Source organism: Macrobrachium nipponense, chromosome 33, assembly GCF_015104395.2.
Source record: "Macrobrachium nipponense isolate FS-2020 chromosome 33, ASM1510439v2, whole genome shotgun sequence".
NCBI classification, from domain to species: Eukaryota; Metazoa; Arthropoda; class Malacostraca; order Decapoda; family Palaemonidae; genus Macrobrachium; species Macrobrachium nipponense.
The window spans coordinates 3,451,910-3,469,409 of record NC_087219.1 but is presented as its reverse complement, the minus strand read 5'-3'; the positions used below and the strand labels follow the sequence as shown (position 1 = coordinate 3,469,409).

At 37.1% G+C, this 17,500-nt stretch overlaps 1 protein-coding gene and 1 long non-coding RNA gene across 2 annotated transcripts in view; one reads left to right on the top strand and one right to left on the bottom strand.

Moving 5' to 3' along the window:
- Window positions 1-1,480, top strand: part of LOC135202665 (latent-transforming growth factor beta-binding protein 2-like) — a 2,202-nt gene extending 722 nt beyond the window's left edge. Inside the window, exons 3-5 of the mRNA XM_064232156.1 lie at window positions 420-542; window positions 850-986; window positions 1,206-1,480. Coding sequence (XP_064088226.1) covers window positions 420-542; window positions 850-986; window positions 1,206-1,211 — 266 coding nt within the window. The 3' untranslated portion in view covers window positions 1,212-1,480. The remainder of the gene's footprint in view (window positions 1-419; window positions 543-849; window positions 987-1,205) is intronic.
- Window positions 1-17,500, bottom strand: part of LOC135202666 (uncharacterized) — a 227,016-nt gene that overhangs the window by 139,445 nt on the left and 70,071 nt on the right. The gene's annotated exons all lie outside the window — the stretch shown is intronic.

The window sequence follows — 17,500 nt, the reverse complement described above, 5'->3', positions numbered from 1 at the left end:
AAAAATGAACAAATGATTAAGGTTGTCATTCAAGACTGAATATGCAGATGTCATTCCATTCTTCCTTTGCTGTAAAGTTGGTTTTTAAGTTCCAACTTGCATTCAGTTTCATAGACCTTGAAATGTACTGTCTACTCTGTGTCTTGTTTAAATCTGCGACGAAGGGTAGCTACTTTCATAGCGTGACAAATCGTTATTGCATCGGTAAGTTTCTTTTACAAAAAAATATGACACAAGACAGGGAATTATCATTCAAGAACTAACGTGCAGATGACTCCATTTTCCGGGTTCGCTTCCCTGTAAAGTTGATCTGCAAGTTTTCCTAGCAGTGAGAACCGTCCTCCCTGATTTGTTTGGGTCTGACATTTTCTATAAATCTGCATCTGATATCACTGACATGAGCTCATTCTTCTCTTCAGCTGATATAGATGAATGTCTAAGCGATCCGTGTGCAGATCCAAACTCCCACTGCGTCAACACAATCGGAAGTTACGTCTGTGAATGTGAGGCGGGATATATCTTGTTGAACGGCATGTGTGGTGGTAAGTTTCGTTAAAAAACAAAAACTGTTAAAATAAAACTACTAAAATGCAAGGAGCAGCCTTATGAGCTTTTTGGTATTTGCGTAGGTAAGTTTCGTTTACGAAACAACGACGGAAGATAAGGGGTGGGGGGGATTATCATTCAGGAATGACCGTGCATCTGCCACTATTTTCCGTTTTTCATTTCGCGTAAAGCAGATTTGCAGGTCTTCGTGGCCGTTGAAACATCCTGTCTCGCTTGTTTAGGTCTGACAAATTCCCTAAATCTACATCTCATACCACTAACATGATGTCCTCCTTTCAACAGATATAAATGAATGTGTCAGCGATCCATGTCAAACCGAGATGCTTTTTTCACACTGCGAAAACACGCTCGGAAGCTACGAATGCATCTGCGACGACCCAGACTATTATCCTAGCATAAGTAATGGTTATTGCGCCCCGGTAAGTTTCGTTTACAAAAAATATGACACAAGATAGGGATTATCATTCAAGAACTACCGTGCAAAATGACATTCCATTTTCCGGGTGTCCTTTCCTGCAAAGTTGACCTGCAAGTTTTCCTAGCAGTGAGAAACGTCCTCCCTGATTTCTTTAGGTCTGACAGTTTCTATAAATCTGCATCTGATATCAATGACATGAGCTCATTCTTCTCTTCAACAGGTATAGATGAATGTCAAAGCAATCCGTGTGTAGATCCAACCCCCAACTGCGTCAACACAGACGGAAGTTACAGCTACCAAGGTAAACAGGGATATGTTAACAACTCCAACGGCAACTGAATTGTCTAGCTTCATCACCTCTTACCATCTGGAAAGTCTATTTCTATAGTTTGCGTTTAACTTTCAATTTTAGGTTTAATTGCACATTTGTGGATTCTTTTTTAAACATTGTTTTGTAGTGAGTTTTGTTTTTTGGATAAAGTCCCCAGAAATGGGCAGTTTCATTTATTTTTTCCTGAACTTTATACCTGGAGAAAACATTGAACAAATAAACGTCTGGGATTTAGACTACTCGTAACTCGTACTACTTTTAGTAGATCAAATTGGTAAAGTGGCAAATCATAATTTCTGGCTGAGTATTGACCCACCAGAATTGATCATGTTGCAAGAACCTTCATATGATCCTTCAAAAGGGGCAAGAATTATTCTCATATGAAATCGGGAATATAACAACCATTCTCATAAGGTTCGTTTCAAAGCTAAGAGAGAATTGTCCCCTTAAAAGATTCATGTAGAAGTTTTGGCTCAGCTAAAAAAAATCATATTTGAACAATCTAAAGTTCAAATGAATGGGTGATGAAGAATTTCCAGAGAAATGGGTAGGTCGTAATTTTGCTCCACTGAGAAGCACTGTTATAAAAATTTTAAATACAGCAAATTTATTTTTGAACTCAAAATTTATAAGTGAAATTCACAATCTCAAAGAAATTCACTTTTATTTGAAAAGACAACGTTTACTTAATTCTTGAATTAATTAGAAAACAAAATTTAATCAAAAATAATCTATCAAGAAAATGAATTAATCACGAATTAAATTATTCACGTAAAATTCAAACTGTTAACATTTGAAAAAAAATCTAAACTAACTCATGTGTTAAATAAAATCAAGTATACAATTTCAAATCACTAAGGCCTTGTCCACACGGTCGAGCTTTGCTCTGCGAACTTTCCTCGGTGTGACGTCAGAAACGAAGAAACGGCGAGCAAAGCTTCGTATAGATAGGGCTTTCCTAATGTTTATCGAAGTATCGAGGCTTTGCCTGCAGCAGGGCTGTTCACTGACGGAAATATTTCTATTAAACGGATAAAGACGTCACCTACGGAAAAGTGTCCGTAAAGCACAATTTCATGTAAAACCTTCACAAATAAATAAATAAAGGAAAATAAAGTTCCCCGTTATTTTACCCTTCATAATGAATACGTCAGGTAAGTATGACTTATGGGAACTTTGAAAACCAAATAGATTAACATCCTCTATTGTAATGCTACGGAAATCTGTCAGTCTAGTCCATAATGGAGAAAGCTTACTGACTTTTGACCAATCAGGTGACAAGAAGATTCCTCAAGGTTCTTTGCAACTTGCCCATAATTGCATTGTCTAAAAACCATATATATATATATATATATATATATATATATATATATATATATATATATATATATATATATATATAGCATATAAATAATTACTTGTAATTAAGGGTAATCTTATAAACTGACCGAATGAATCAAAGTTTTACATCTAAATTAACCAATGTACTGAAATATAATTTATATCTTAATGTACCACAACCTCAAAGGATTCAGGAGATAGGGCTCTCTAATTACCAATATAAATCTTGGTTGACAAGTGTGGTCGATAACCATAAGCTGATAATTTAGGCATGCAGGTGTGTCCTAAGTAACATGTTTTGTTAGAAGCTGGCTTGCACAAAGTCTTTATATCTTGTAAATAATTATCTTTGTCAGTTTGTTCTTATTTTCTTGTAATACCTTTTCACAAATATGGTTTCTGTATGTCTCATATTCATTTAGAGCATTTCGTTGAAGATTAATGTCTTTAGGTGACTTATTGCTACGTTTCTTTTGATTAAAGTGTATTGGTTCTATTAAACCGAATTTTGTTCTACTTGTTTATTTAATGCATATCTTTATACACAGATGTGTGCGCCTCAGTATAATGTAATTATCTAAAATACACTTGTCCTTTTAAACAACCATTTTCACCCAACGTAAATAGTAGAAAATAACAGAAAAATTACGTCAGAGTACAGCGGAACACTGCCAGGCGCTCAGTTCTCACTATCCAACCAGTGTCGTTCGGACAGCAGCATAAATGCGTACGACAGGCTTACCCCGCTAAGAGGCAAAGTTTACCGAACAGAGGTCGACCGTGTGGACGGGGCCCAAGAAACACTTAAGTTGATGAAAAAAAAAAAAAAAAAAAAAAAAAAAAAAAAAAAAAAAAAAAAAAAAAAAAAAAAAAAAAAAAAAAAAAAAAAAAACAGAAAAATGTGGAAAAATACCAAAATTGCAAAAACACACAAAAGTAGAAAAATTAAATACCGAACACTCAAACAAAAATTGAAATGTGAAAAAAATGAAATAATTAATTCCCTATTTTTTCTAAGTGCACTTGAAACTTGTCATAAGACATTTCCTTTCCACAATATCTTCAATTGTGCAATTGTTTACCAGGCTACTACACAATATTAATACTTTTACCATATCTGTTCAGATTTCACAAAACCAATATTCAACCACTAAATTACGTTGCTGTAAAAAATTAAATATCTCTCGTACAAGGGAGAGAGAGAGAGAGAGAGAGAGAGAGAGAGAGAGAGAGAGAGAGAGAGAGAGAGAGTGGCATGAGCACACTCTTCTCATAAAAAACAGACTCATAAAAACCAGAGCTAACTGGTCTGCAAATTCTACCCAAAAATGGCTGATGATGTCGAAACAAGGCAAATGATTTTGGGAACGTGATACTCTGCACGTAACCTTAATAAATTCTCTTTAAAAATGAGAAAGAGAAAGTGGGATTACAACTATAAATAATCTTTCTTATTACACAGTTCCGGAACACGAAACTCTCTTAACATGAAAGATATGGTTATTGAAATACAGTTGAAAGCATAGAGTGTCGTCACTTCCCTGACAATGTCACAACTGTTTTGGGGGTGAGATATTCATCTGAAAATTGAATTACAAGTCAAAACATTCTCTTTTGACAAATTGAAAGAGATAAGACTTAATTTATCAGTAATATCAATTTATCAGTAATATCATAAGCAAAACATTTTAGGTCGATGCATTCGAACAGGATTCGCACAAGAAGTTGGAAGACACAACACTGCGCAATTGACACGTCGGTTTCTTGAATGGCTCAAGACAAGGAAGGGCTGATGCAATACAGGACAGACTCAACAATAAAAAAAAAAAACTAAAATCACACAAGTGATGACTGATGTGTCCGCATTCACAAACAAAGCTAATTTTTCTCTCTTTCTTTACTCTACGTTTTATCTTAACTTTGAATTATGCTTTTGCAAAATTATTTTGAACATATTTTATTTAAAAATTATTACGTGCGTGGCTGTTTGAAGTTTATCATTTACTCTAAAATTAACTGACATCTGCCAAGATTGGGTGCCACGCAAGTAATAAAGAGAAAAGGGGAAAAAAGGGTTTTAAAACTAATGGGTTTAAGGAAAAAATGCAAAGTTATATTTAACTATGATTATTATTATGTAAATCAGAAGTAATTATACAGGAGCTAAAGGCATTAGGTCGATGGAACTGAGGTTACGTTAATTAACAAAGGAATGAGTGCCACTGAGAAACCCCAGTAAAATATAAATCCCTTTTATGATGAACCCGGCATTTACAGAAATGAGATTTTTGTACAGTTATGGCAAATCATACAAAAAATATTATCAGCAGCTCTTCAGTCTTGATACATTGGGATTCGGGATAAGTGATTGACACTCTGGCACCTGGAACGCGGGATTTGGGATAGGTGGTTGACACTCTGGCACCTGGAACGCGGGATTTAGGATAGGTGGTTGACAAACTGGCACCTGGAACGCGGGATTTGGGATAGGTGGTTGACACTCTGGCACCTGGAACGCGGGATTTAGGATAGGTGGTTGACACTCTGGCACCTGGAACGCAGGATTTGGGATAGGTGGTACACAACTTCTTGCGTTCTCCTAATTCTGCTAATTAAGGATGCACTGTAATGATCAATCGAAAAATGCGTTAAATAAAACTGGGAGTTTGCGTAAGGCAGCGAATGTAAGTCACTTAACACTGTTATGAGTTAGCCGTATAAATGAACACTTTTAGTTACAAGTCACAAATATTTCCTCACTTCACGTTTCAAATCCAAACGTATCTGGTTTGTGACAAATTGTGTCTTGAGTAGAGCGCCAGGCACAGGGGAGGGGAAAGGAGCTTAGGGGGGAGAATCGTCTCGAAACCCAGATAGTGATAAGGTCTCTGACCCGTCTGTTCAGAATTAAGTCTGCTAGGTGAAATGACTTTTCTGCTCTGTCCCTCTCTCTCTTTTGTCATGTTTTTCGCATCTTGGCGCCAGCTTCTTTTTGGGTTGGTCTGGAAGGAAATTCGCCGGACAACACCAGGTGTCAGGTGTGGAAAAAAAGGGCAATGGGGGTCATTTTGCTGTACGAGAGAAAGAGGTTTTGGGTGGGAGGAGCAAAGTAGGCAAGTCTGCCATTGCAAATTGTTAATTCTTGTGTGGTCTTATTTTGACTAAAAGTGAGAAAAATATTGTACTTATTTTATTTAGATTAATTAAGACTGAGGGCTCGACGTGCACCTCTTGTATGCATGTTACAACATATAAACTCTAAGCTAACTTTAATATGAAATCTGGACAGACACCTTACAACATTACATACAATTACTGAGGGGAAGTTATGCTTTACAAAGGCATCAACGTAAAAATATACAATTTCAGGGAGAACGACTTCTCACAATCCTTGCACATGAAGGGCCTCACCCCGCGTGTGGAGCGACATGTAATACTTGAGACTTGATCTATAGGAGAACGAATTCCCACAGTCCTTGCACACGAAGGGCCTCCCCCTCCCCCGTGTGGAGCGCCATGTACTCCTTGAGAATTGATCTATAGGAGAACGATTTCCCACCTTCCTTGTACACGAAGGGCCTCCCCCCTGTGTGGAGCGCCATTTGGTCCTTGACATACAATTACTGCGAGAACAATTTCTTACAGTCCTTGCACATAAAGAGCCTCTCCCCCATGTGGGTCTTGAGATTCCATTTCATGGAATTGTCTTCTTCTCCGATTGCTGACATAAAATCCTGTTGACAATGATTCACACTGCCAGCAGACTCATAAGAGACCTCCACTTCCACCTTCATTTCTGTTTTGATTTCCATCAAAGGATCCTAAGATAAAGAGGTATAGCTAGCTGGGGCATCACTGCCCAATAAACCTAAATTTTCATGCTTGACGAGACATCACTACTTATCCTCAGTCTTTCTTTTCAAAGAATATTCCAAGATGTTCATTGTAGCCTTCGGTCCTTTGACACCAAATTTTTTCACTCCTCCTATTGTTATTCACTGCTTCTATCACTTTTACTTATTTATTATCTCAATTCCTTAAATTTCTCCTTTCACCGATGAACAAATCTGATATCTAGAATGTTAGATTTACTATTCTAGGAATTTATTCAACACCTCAGAAAAACGTGCACTTAAATTCATTGCTAGATCCAGTTCATTTCCAAAACTCTGAGCCCAAAAACTGACAATTTCTCGTTCAAAGGCAGAAAACCTAAAATACTAAAAGGTAAAAGATTATTAGAAAATGTTAAATAAAATGGAAGCTTTTAATTTAATGTTCAAAACAAACCCATCAATCATACTAAGTCCATATCAGTCATGATTTCCAAAGTCTTCCCGATGATCAGTTGTCCAAACATAGGTGTCTGTAAACCAGCAGTTCCGTGGAACTATTTCACTCATTGTCACGTGTCTCATAAGACTCCATTCTGACATAATCTTGCTGTTGGGAAACCTGTATTCCTGAATTACACACTGAATTAATGCCATATCACAAAACCTGACGAAACCTTCGTCTCATCATGAGTCTCGGACTTCTTGGCATGACAGAAGCAGGGGGGGGGGGGGGGGGGGGGGGGGTGTGAATGGAATAGAATAGAATATAAAATTTAGGCCAAAGGCCAAGACCTAGGACCTAGAAGGTTATTCAGCACTTATAGGGAAACTGAGAGAAATAGAAAGGTTTGAAAGCCATAACAAGAGGGAAACCTCAAAACACTAGTAGCCTGAAATAATTGAGGAGCGAGATGAGTAAAGAAACAGAATACAAACAGAGGTACAGTACAAGGAATGAAAGGAGTTGCAGCTAGGGGTTGAAGGGGTTAGGGGCTGAAGGGGTTAGGGACTGAAGGGGTTAGGGGTTTGAAGGGGTTAGGGGTTAGGGGTTACCTTACAGACCTTACATTTCGTTCGGGTTGCCCCAGGTCCCTCAGTGTGAGGCACCTCTAATGTCTACCAGAGAGTTGCTAGTACATCTTCCGGTATATTTTGCATCTTCCAATCTTGGATGGTCTGGGATGCAGTTTAGGTATTTGTCGTGCTTATTCTTAAACACATCTACGCTCACTCCTGATATATTCCTCAGATGAGCTGGCAACGCATTGAATAGACGCTGCATTATCGATGCTGGTGCGTAGTGGATTAATGTCCTGTGTGCTCTCCTTATTTTTCCTGGTATAGTTTTGGGCACTATTAATCTACCTCTGCTTGCTCTTTCTGATATTTTTAGTTCCATGATGTTTTCTGCTATTCCTTCTATCTGTTTCCATGCCTGAATTATCATGTAGCGTTCTCTTCTCCTTTCTAGACTATAATTTTAAGGATTGTCGGTCTCTCCAGTAGTCAAGGTCCTTAACTTCTTCTATTCTAGCTGTAAAGGACCTTGTACACTCTCTATTTGAGCAATATCCTTTTGATAGTGTGGGTACCATATCATATTGCAATATTCAAGTGGACTACGAACATATGTTTTATAAAGCATAATCATGTGTTTCAGCTTTCTTGTTTTGAAGTACCGTAACAACATTCCAATTTTTGCTTTACATTTTGCCAAAAGAATTGCTATTTGATCATTGCATAACATGTTCCTATTCATCATCACACCAAGGTTTTAACTGCTTCCTTATTTGTGATTATCTCATTATTAGGTCCCCTATATGCATATAGCTTTCCTTCTCTGTCTCCATAATTTATTGATTCAAATTTATCAGAGTTAAATACCATCCTATTTACCTCTGCCCAATCATATACTTTGTTAAGGTCTCTTTGTAGAGCGTTCCTATCTTCATCACAAGTAATTTCTCTACTTATTCTTGTGTCATCAGCAAAACTACTCACTACCGAATCCTTAACATTACTGTCTATGTCTTCAATCATAATAACAAACAGTATTGCAGCTAACACCGTACCTTGTGGCACACCGGATATTACCTTGGCTTCATCCGATTTCTCATGGCTAACGAACGGTTCAAAGGGAAAGCCATAGTCTCTTCTTTGAGACTGTTGAACTGCCATATCAAATGGATGATTTCTGATAAATCCCTTCGCAATTCAGGGTTGTCAAAGACCTGGGGCATAGGGACCTTGAGCCATTCTCCACTGTAGGGAAAGAAGGTGAAGCCACACATGAAGGGGTTAGGGGCTGAAGGGGTTAGGGTTGAAGGGGTTAGGGGTTGAAGGGGGGGTTTAAGGGGGTTAGGGTTGAAGGGGTTAGGTGTTGAAGGGGTGCTGCAAAGAACCTTAAGGAATGCCTAGAGTGCACTACGTGAGGTGCACTGATGATACTTCTTCCCTATGGAACGGGAGGTTGGGGGAAATGGGTGAAAGGAGAAATATTCCTCGACGCCATCATCTTGAACTTTTACCTCTTCCTCTAGTCAAGCCAATGCGCAATTGACTTTCTGCTTACAGAACAAACAAAACTTGGACTGATGTTAATGGATGACAATGAAGACAAAAAGTATTATAGCTTTTGTGTTGAAAATTGCAAATGTTAAAGTAATTAGTATTTTTCATAAGATACAATCACGGAGGTCTTTACATGAAATTTTGCTTGCAATGCAAACCGGAACGACTGTTAACTTTTAAGCAAGGTAGTTAAGTACCGATAGTAGGGTGGGAGTCCTGTCCACCCAATCAGTGTGCAATCACTTTACCTTTCAACATAGGGATCAGAATGAGAGGTGGCTGAGGTGGGCCATAAATGAAAAGACTGTCAGGTTTGTATGTCAGGAAAAATGCAAATTATTTTAAAATTTGCAATTCATTCCAACATACACAAATACAAGCCTTTGGTCATTACATATGAGACTTACCCTTTGGAGGGTGGATTCTGGGTAAATATCTGAACTGACTGGAAGTTCTACCCACTGGGGAATCACTTCCTGGTCTCTGAGAGGTAAGGAAGGAGTCCTGTGTCTCTGGTATGTTAAACATATGGGATGCTCAACTGTCAGACTTCTGGGCTTTGAGTTAATGAGTTTGTGTGATTACTCAAAAAAATAAGCTAGGATGAACCCATAGTGTCAGAGAGAATAAAAACTAATAAAACTGATAGGATTATTTTATTGTCAACCTATCTCTCACCTTGTTAGAGTGGGGAAGGACTTGCATCTAACAATCTACAGTACTCTAGCTTAGGGACAGGTTGCTAAATTATCTAGATTCATCTGCATGGGGATGGTTAGACCTGAGTGAATTGTACCTACTCAGACACAACAGAAATCACCAAGTCCAAGGCCCTTTCAGCACGACCATGGGAAGCCCATCAAGACTTGGGTTCCTTTTGAGGTCCCCAAAAAGCTTTGATGCCTGACGAACGGTCCACAGGGAAAGCCATAGTCTCTTCCTTGAGACTGTTGTACTGCCATATCAAACGGATGATTTCTGATAAATTCCTTCGCAATTCAGGGTTGTCCAAGACCTGGGGCATAGGGACCTTGAGCCATTCTCCACTGTAGGAAAAGAAGGTGAAGCCACACATGAGGGACCAGCTTCTCCAAGGACAACAGGTAACCGACTTGCCACTGCCAAGCTGGATGCTCCTGTTGAGACAGTAACAACAGCACTGCTTCTCTGAACCTACTGATACTCGAGTCTGAGGGGAAGACTCTCACTACTGCTGTATCTATCAGCATGCCCAGATACTTTATCCTCTGCTTGGGTATGCAGTCAGAATTTTCTAAATATATCACGCCCCCAGGTTGTGACCAAATTCCAGAAGTCGACCTCAGTCCTGGAGCAACTGTGACAGAGCTCGCCAGAACTAGCTAATCATCAAGATACTTCAGAAGATGTATCCCATGAGAATGGGCCTAAATCAACACCACAGTGAACATCTGGGGAGCAGTTGAAAGCCCAATACAGACTGACCTGAACTGGTACACCATCTCCCCAAGGATAAAGTGGAGATACTTGTTGGAGGATTGCTGGATGAGTATTTGAAAGAACACATCCTTCAGATCCACCGAAAGCATAAAGTCACTCCCTTATGGTCATGAACACTATGCGTATTGTTTCCATCTTGAACCAAATCTAGCAAATGGTTCAGGGGAGAGAGGTCTATGACCCGTCTCCATCCACCTGTCACTTTTTCTACGAGGAAGAGACAGTTGTGGAACCCCAAAGACCAGTCCATTACAACTTCTACAGAGCCTTTCTTCACTAGGGCGAGATTCTTTAGTGAGCCAAGAGTGTAAGTGCAGAGATAGACTGGGTGGTTGGTGAGGGGTGGCAGAAAATTGAAGAGAATTGGATATCCTACCCAAAAGAAATCCACTACCCAGGTTTCTGTTCCATATTGCTGCCATGTTGCCCAATGGCTCGACAGGCACCCTCAAAGCAAAAGCAGCACGTGGAGAGGAACACCTCCTCTCTTCTTATCCTTGCCTCCTCTCTCAGGATGGGAAGGGTGCTGAAAGGGGCTTTGTTGTGCACTCTTCCTGATGGGGGCTTGCAAAGACCCAGAGGTCTTGGCCATTGCTTGTTGAATGAGATGGTCATTTTCTCTAGGGAAGAGGAAAGTGGAACCCAGTATCAGTCCATTCCATGAACCCAAGGCCGACTCAGAACCGACAAACCTGGTAATCAGATTTAAGACAGCACCCTTCCTCTTGAACATCAGGTTAGTTCACAGGTTAGCAGTCTGGCGGGCTAGGTAGATGGACCTATTTCCAGACAGCATCAATCTCTTGAATGTGGTTTGCTCTCATGAGTTGACAGAACTTGGAGTGGAAGAGGAAGCAATCCTGGACACAGCAAGGGACCAGCGATTGATCCAGTCGATTCCAGTGCCACTGCCTCCTACTGTGAGAGGGAGAATCCCTGCACACGGTGGTGGTCCAGCAACAGACCCAGGCCTAAGTGAACCAGGTCCAGGTCATCCTGTTCAGTCAGCAAAGGCTTCTCCAATGGGATGCAGTATTGCTTCAGATGAATGAAGAGTAGAAAGAAGCTTCTTGAATGAGTGGCTAGACCTAAGCGAGTTCTCCTGACCAGATACAAAAGAATTCAGCAAGACCAGACCAAGGCAGGCTCACCAAAGCTCTGGGTTCCTTCCGAGGTCCCCAAAAGGCTTAGAGAGTTGAAGGACAGTCCATGTGAGTAGCCGAGGTCTTTTCCTCTAGATTGTTGTACTGATGAATCAGTTGAGCAATCTTAACATAAATTCTCTGTAACTCGGGGGTGTCCAAGTCCTGGGAAAAAAGACCCTTGAGCCCTTCCAGGTTACAATCTTCCAAGGATACTCTCTCTGAAGGGGAGAGACTCGTCAGAACCCCCTGACAACCAGCCAAACTGCACCCACTCTTCTAGCGACCAGACATGACAATCAGAACAAGGACTAGTCTGATTTCATACATGATTCCTACACAGTGAGCATAGCATGTGCAGGTCAATCTCCAAGGAGCAGAGGAAGAGGCTGTGTGGGTTTAGAAGTACTTGGGCAAAATCACAACTTGAAGCATGCAAACACAAGTATACACAAATATACACAAGTACCCACAATATCTCAAAAACACATGCAAAAACAAGAGATAGTTAAAGAGCAGTCGAACAGAGGTGGCCCATCTATCTCTGCTGGGAGACGAAAGTCATGTTAGTGCGTACTGACTTGTTTGCAATTTAAGCCTATTATTTTATTCCAAAAGAATTCTGTTGGATTTTGTGTGTGACCCTTTGCGTTTACGCTTATTTTCCCTTCATACCTTCCTTATTGTTTATAATATGCATAATCATGTATATATATCTCGAAAGGTGAAAGTTTGTTCTACAACTTTTCTTTCGATAAATTTTTTCATACAGGCCACCATTTCTGTGGAAACTGTCTTTGAAAATAAAGTTTTTACTTAAATTTCAATATTTTTGCTTTTTTCATATAAATTTACATAGTTTTGTAAAATGACCTAATCAGCGTTATGAAACAATAACTTCTGAACAACTTTTATTGAGTGGTATTTTTTCATAAAACTATTATTTTACGGGATATTTGAATTTTAAGAAAATTCCAATATGGCGACCATTTTACAATATGGCGGCTAACGCAAGCGCGGGAGCCCATGGGACTTTTGATATGTTGTTCAAGTCACAAATCTCTACATGTATGTGTGCCAAGTTTCCGCTTTTATCTAATTATTTCACCCCAAAACCCTAATGTTCCTGAGGTACGAGAGGAAAAGTTTGTAAGCAAGATTATAACAATTTCAGGAACTATACATCAGCAAAACCTTCCCACTTTTTCAACTATATCTTGACCGCAATTCAGGATTCAGGAGAAAAAGTACACTGTGAAAAATGCTGTAAGAGATCATTTGTCGGCTCATAGGAAAGTTGGCGTTTGAAAAGAGAGGAATTAACATGACACAAATTCCTACTCATTCCATTTTACCGTCGTCCTTATTTGATGAGAATGGTGCAACTACAAAGACTACGAAATCTGCACCCATGTCCGAACTGACAAAGAAACTTGAACCTAAAGACAGCAGTTTTAAAAAAGAAGATATTTTGAAAACCACCATAATTATAGATGCTATGAATCAGTTTCGTATGTTTCCACTTGAAAGTAAGGACGCATATGAAGACCTCTTTAAAAACCTTGACAGCAATGTTAACAATGTGTGCAAATTTAGTTGTATTTATTATGTTTTTTATACTTACCTTAAATGCTCTATCAGAAGGAGTGAAAGGGAATGGATCGACCAGAGAAATACCGGTCTACATTTGGTCAACAACTTCCTCCCACTACCCAATCCTTCAAGAACCGAGGTCAAAGTGCAAAACTTTGGATGATCTCTTGATTTGGAAAGATGGCCCAATCCAAAATTCTAAATTTACAAAATCTTCCTTGCACAAGCACTTCTCTGCAATGTCCCCTAAAACGATCATTTTACGTGATATACACATGTATCACGGTGCTTAATCTAGTTGAACCATTTGGATGGTGAGGCAACTTTGAAAAATACACAGACAGTGAAACTCATGAAATTCTCAGTGATTAAAGGATTTTTAAATGTTGCATCGATGCTTTTTTGTAATATAATAATCTAACAGTTTTTACGTTTACTATAAATGTATAAGCATTTGACTTAGAAATGTAATTTAATAGGTTATTGAGTAGAGTAGGGAACACTATTATTATATGCATGAATTCTACAATAACACAATTAAAAAAAATGTTTACATTATGTTTTATCATTTTTCTTGTAGAATTAGTTTGCCTCTCTAAAGTGAACAAAGTTTTGTGACTAATTCTTAGTGTTGAATCAATATTTTTTGTAATAATTTTCCATCTATTAACTTTTGCTATAAAATTAATTAAATTATCATAAACATTTTCTTTAGTTGAGTTCATTTGTCTGTATCCAAAATTTGGAATGTTTATTTTTCGTAGGAATTGAAACTAATGATTCATTTTCATTTATTCTATTGTCATATTTGGTAGGTAGGGGGAGAGTAGGGGAAAATCATCCCTGATGTGGGGAAAACGATCTTAGTGGCATGGCAACACTGCTCCCTTTTCTTGGCACACAAGGCACTTTGAGGGGACGTGCCTGGTGCACGATAATGGCGACCAATGCCATTCCTAATTCGTTACATATAACGTAATCACTTCCTGTACATATCCTCATGAAGACATCGGACTATCTAAGTATCTTATATAAGTTAATTTGCATGTTTGGCCAAATGTGTTTTGGGGATTTATATAAGAGCGCTGGGTTGGTTCCTGTCTCTTTGCATTAGACGAATATCGGCGAGATTTAAGGTAAACAAAAATTGAGTTTTGGTTTTGTAATTAAATTCCAGTGTCTAAAATTCCCCCCTTTGTTGCCTTCTTAAAGAAAATTATGGGCTGTGGACCATTTTGAGCTATAGGAGATTATAATTTCACCACACACACAGACACACACACATATATATATACATTTTTTTTTATTGCAGTACATATGTCTCATACTTAAAAAATTTAACATTTTTACTTTATATTTTCTGAAAGTAATTTTTCTTATACCTATATCAATGCTGAATACCAAAGGACATAAATATATAGTCATTAATGCTCTATTATTTCATTTGCATTTTATGTACATTTCAAAAACTTATATTTCATTTTTTACTTTTTTAAAACATAAACATATAGTTATTTTTCTTCAAAAAATCTAAAAAGATTAAGATATACTTTTAACGATTTAAAGTACGCATTCTTATTCCTATAATATATCTCTAAAAGTTTTCGGGATTATATTGATTGATCGATGACTTGAGGAGGCGCATATTGCCCTTTCCATTTCTTTGCTGAATTGGAACTTCTCTTCGATAGGCTGTTTTATTTTCCTTTGCCATAGATTCTTCTTTCCTTGAAGTATTGCCCTTCTAAACTGTTATTGATCCTTGGCAAGTCGTTAGCTGTTCGGCCATGAACATTCCATGATGCAATGGAGAACTTTAATTATCTTTAAGTCCTATGTCCACTCTGACCCTTTGCTTGCCCCGTACTATATGTAACTTCAAAAAAGGCGAAGAATTCTGGCGTTAGGTCACCAGCGTCACTGAATTCTAAGAAGTCTTTTATCTATCACATCTGCTCCTGGCAAAAGTGCTAGTGCAGAGAAACATCTTATCTTTAAATCAAACTCCTGATCTTCGTGACACCGCTGTCCTAACCCAAAGTAGCAAATCTTCTGAAAATTTGACTTTAACCAATGGAAAAGAGAGGGAGCCATTGTTGCATTAGGAAATATTTCTGCAATACTCTTTCTTGACCTTAGTTCAAAATCCGTTCGCAATGATGTGAGATTGAGTGAGAAAAATGACGGACTCCCAAGGAAGCAGGACGCAACCCGGAGAACCACACTATAAATACCATCCAGTCGAATAGGATGACTGTAATAATAATAATAATAATAATAATAATAATAATAATAATAATAATAATAATAATATGAGTACTATAGAGAAACGTACTAATCCAAATGCAATCACAGAAGCTTAAGAATGACAAAGTATCCCTTATCTCATATGGAAGAGGTACCGGCGATAATTTTTCGAAAGATTTCTCGTTCAGTGAGAAGCAAAATTAATTTTAGAAAATCTTTGGCGTTTGATTGATCTTACCTTTAATTACAACTCGTCAGTCACGTCACACTCCATTACCATCGCCTTTGTGCTCGACGTACGTGGCATAAATGCAGGGGTTGGCAATGAGGTTGTTTCCAACCCACTTGAGGTACATTGGCGTGCGTGTAGTATTCTGAGGGCACCGACCCTTAAGAGGAAAAAATTAACTTTCATCTAAATACTGAATATTGTATTCGCAATCTGAATATATATATATATATATATATATATATATATCTATATATATATATAGAATCTATGTATATATATATATAGATATATATCCTATATAGAGGATATATATATATATATATATATATATATATATATCTATAATATATATATGGACATATATATCTAAATATATATATCTATATATATATCTATATAATAGGACATATATATATATATATATATATAAATAATTTTACTTTTAATTATCTATATATATATTTATATATATATATATATTATATTATTATATAATATATATATATTATAATATATTCTTTATATATATATTGTATATATATATATAATAAATATGTATATATATATATATATATATATATATATATATATATATATATATATATATATATATAAATATGATATAATATATATATGTATATATATATATATATATATATATATATATATATATATGCGTGTGTGTTTGTGTATACACTCACAAAATTTCTCTAAGTATAGAGCCATAAATGTAGTTATATTTATTCTCATCCGTCGAGGCAAAATGAAAACGAAACTATTTCTCCTACTAGTCTTTCCCTGACTTCCATCGATCCCTGCCAGGTAAGATCGATGCTTTTAACCTTTGCAAACCTTTTTTTCGGGTGAATTGAACACGTATGATCACAATAGATTAAAAAAACATTATCTAACTGCTAGCATTCTTTTACTCCCATTTATAGGAGTCTGAGAGTTCAAAGAGGTATCAATGCGACTTTTCATTTCCTCTGACCATCTCCTCACTTTTACACTTTTGATAAAACTCATTTTTATTCATTTGTCACTTCCGAATCATCGATTGACTTAAAGGCGCCATTGGGCCACTTATTATCAAGCACACGTTCTGCCAAATCACTAAAGTACCTGTGTAACTATATAAGTAAGTACAAACTACGTGCATTTTTGTTCAGACCTTTGCCTTTACCTCAGATTTTTCCTCTTCTTCCCATCTCTGATGTGTCAGAGAGGCAATTCACGATTGCCTGAATCGACGTATTTGATTTCTGCTCTGTCAGACGTGAATTCTGTTGCTGGTACCTGGCCAAAAAAGAAAAAAAAGAGAAAAACCGACTAACCACTTTCGTTCAAAATCAAAAACAGAGAGTATGAGATATGAAGTGGAGCTTGCGTCTGTAGTAGGATGGGACTCCGGGATACATCTAAAAATTCACGGGATCATGAAGAATATGAGATTTTTCAATCTGTATTATGGTTAGTCGAGTAAAAGAATATATATATATATATATATATATATATATATATATATATATATATATATATGTGTATATATATATATATATATGTTATGTTATATATATATATATTATGTATATGTATATATATATATATAATATATTATATATTATATATGTATATATATATGTCTATTAAAATTAAAAATAAAAAATAATATATTATATATGATATATATATATATGATCTAATATATATATATATATCATATATATATATATATATATATCA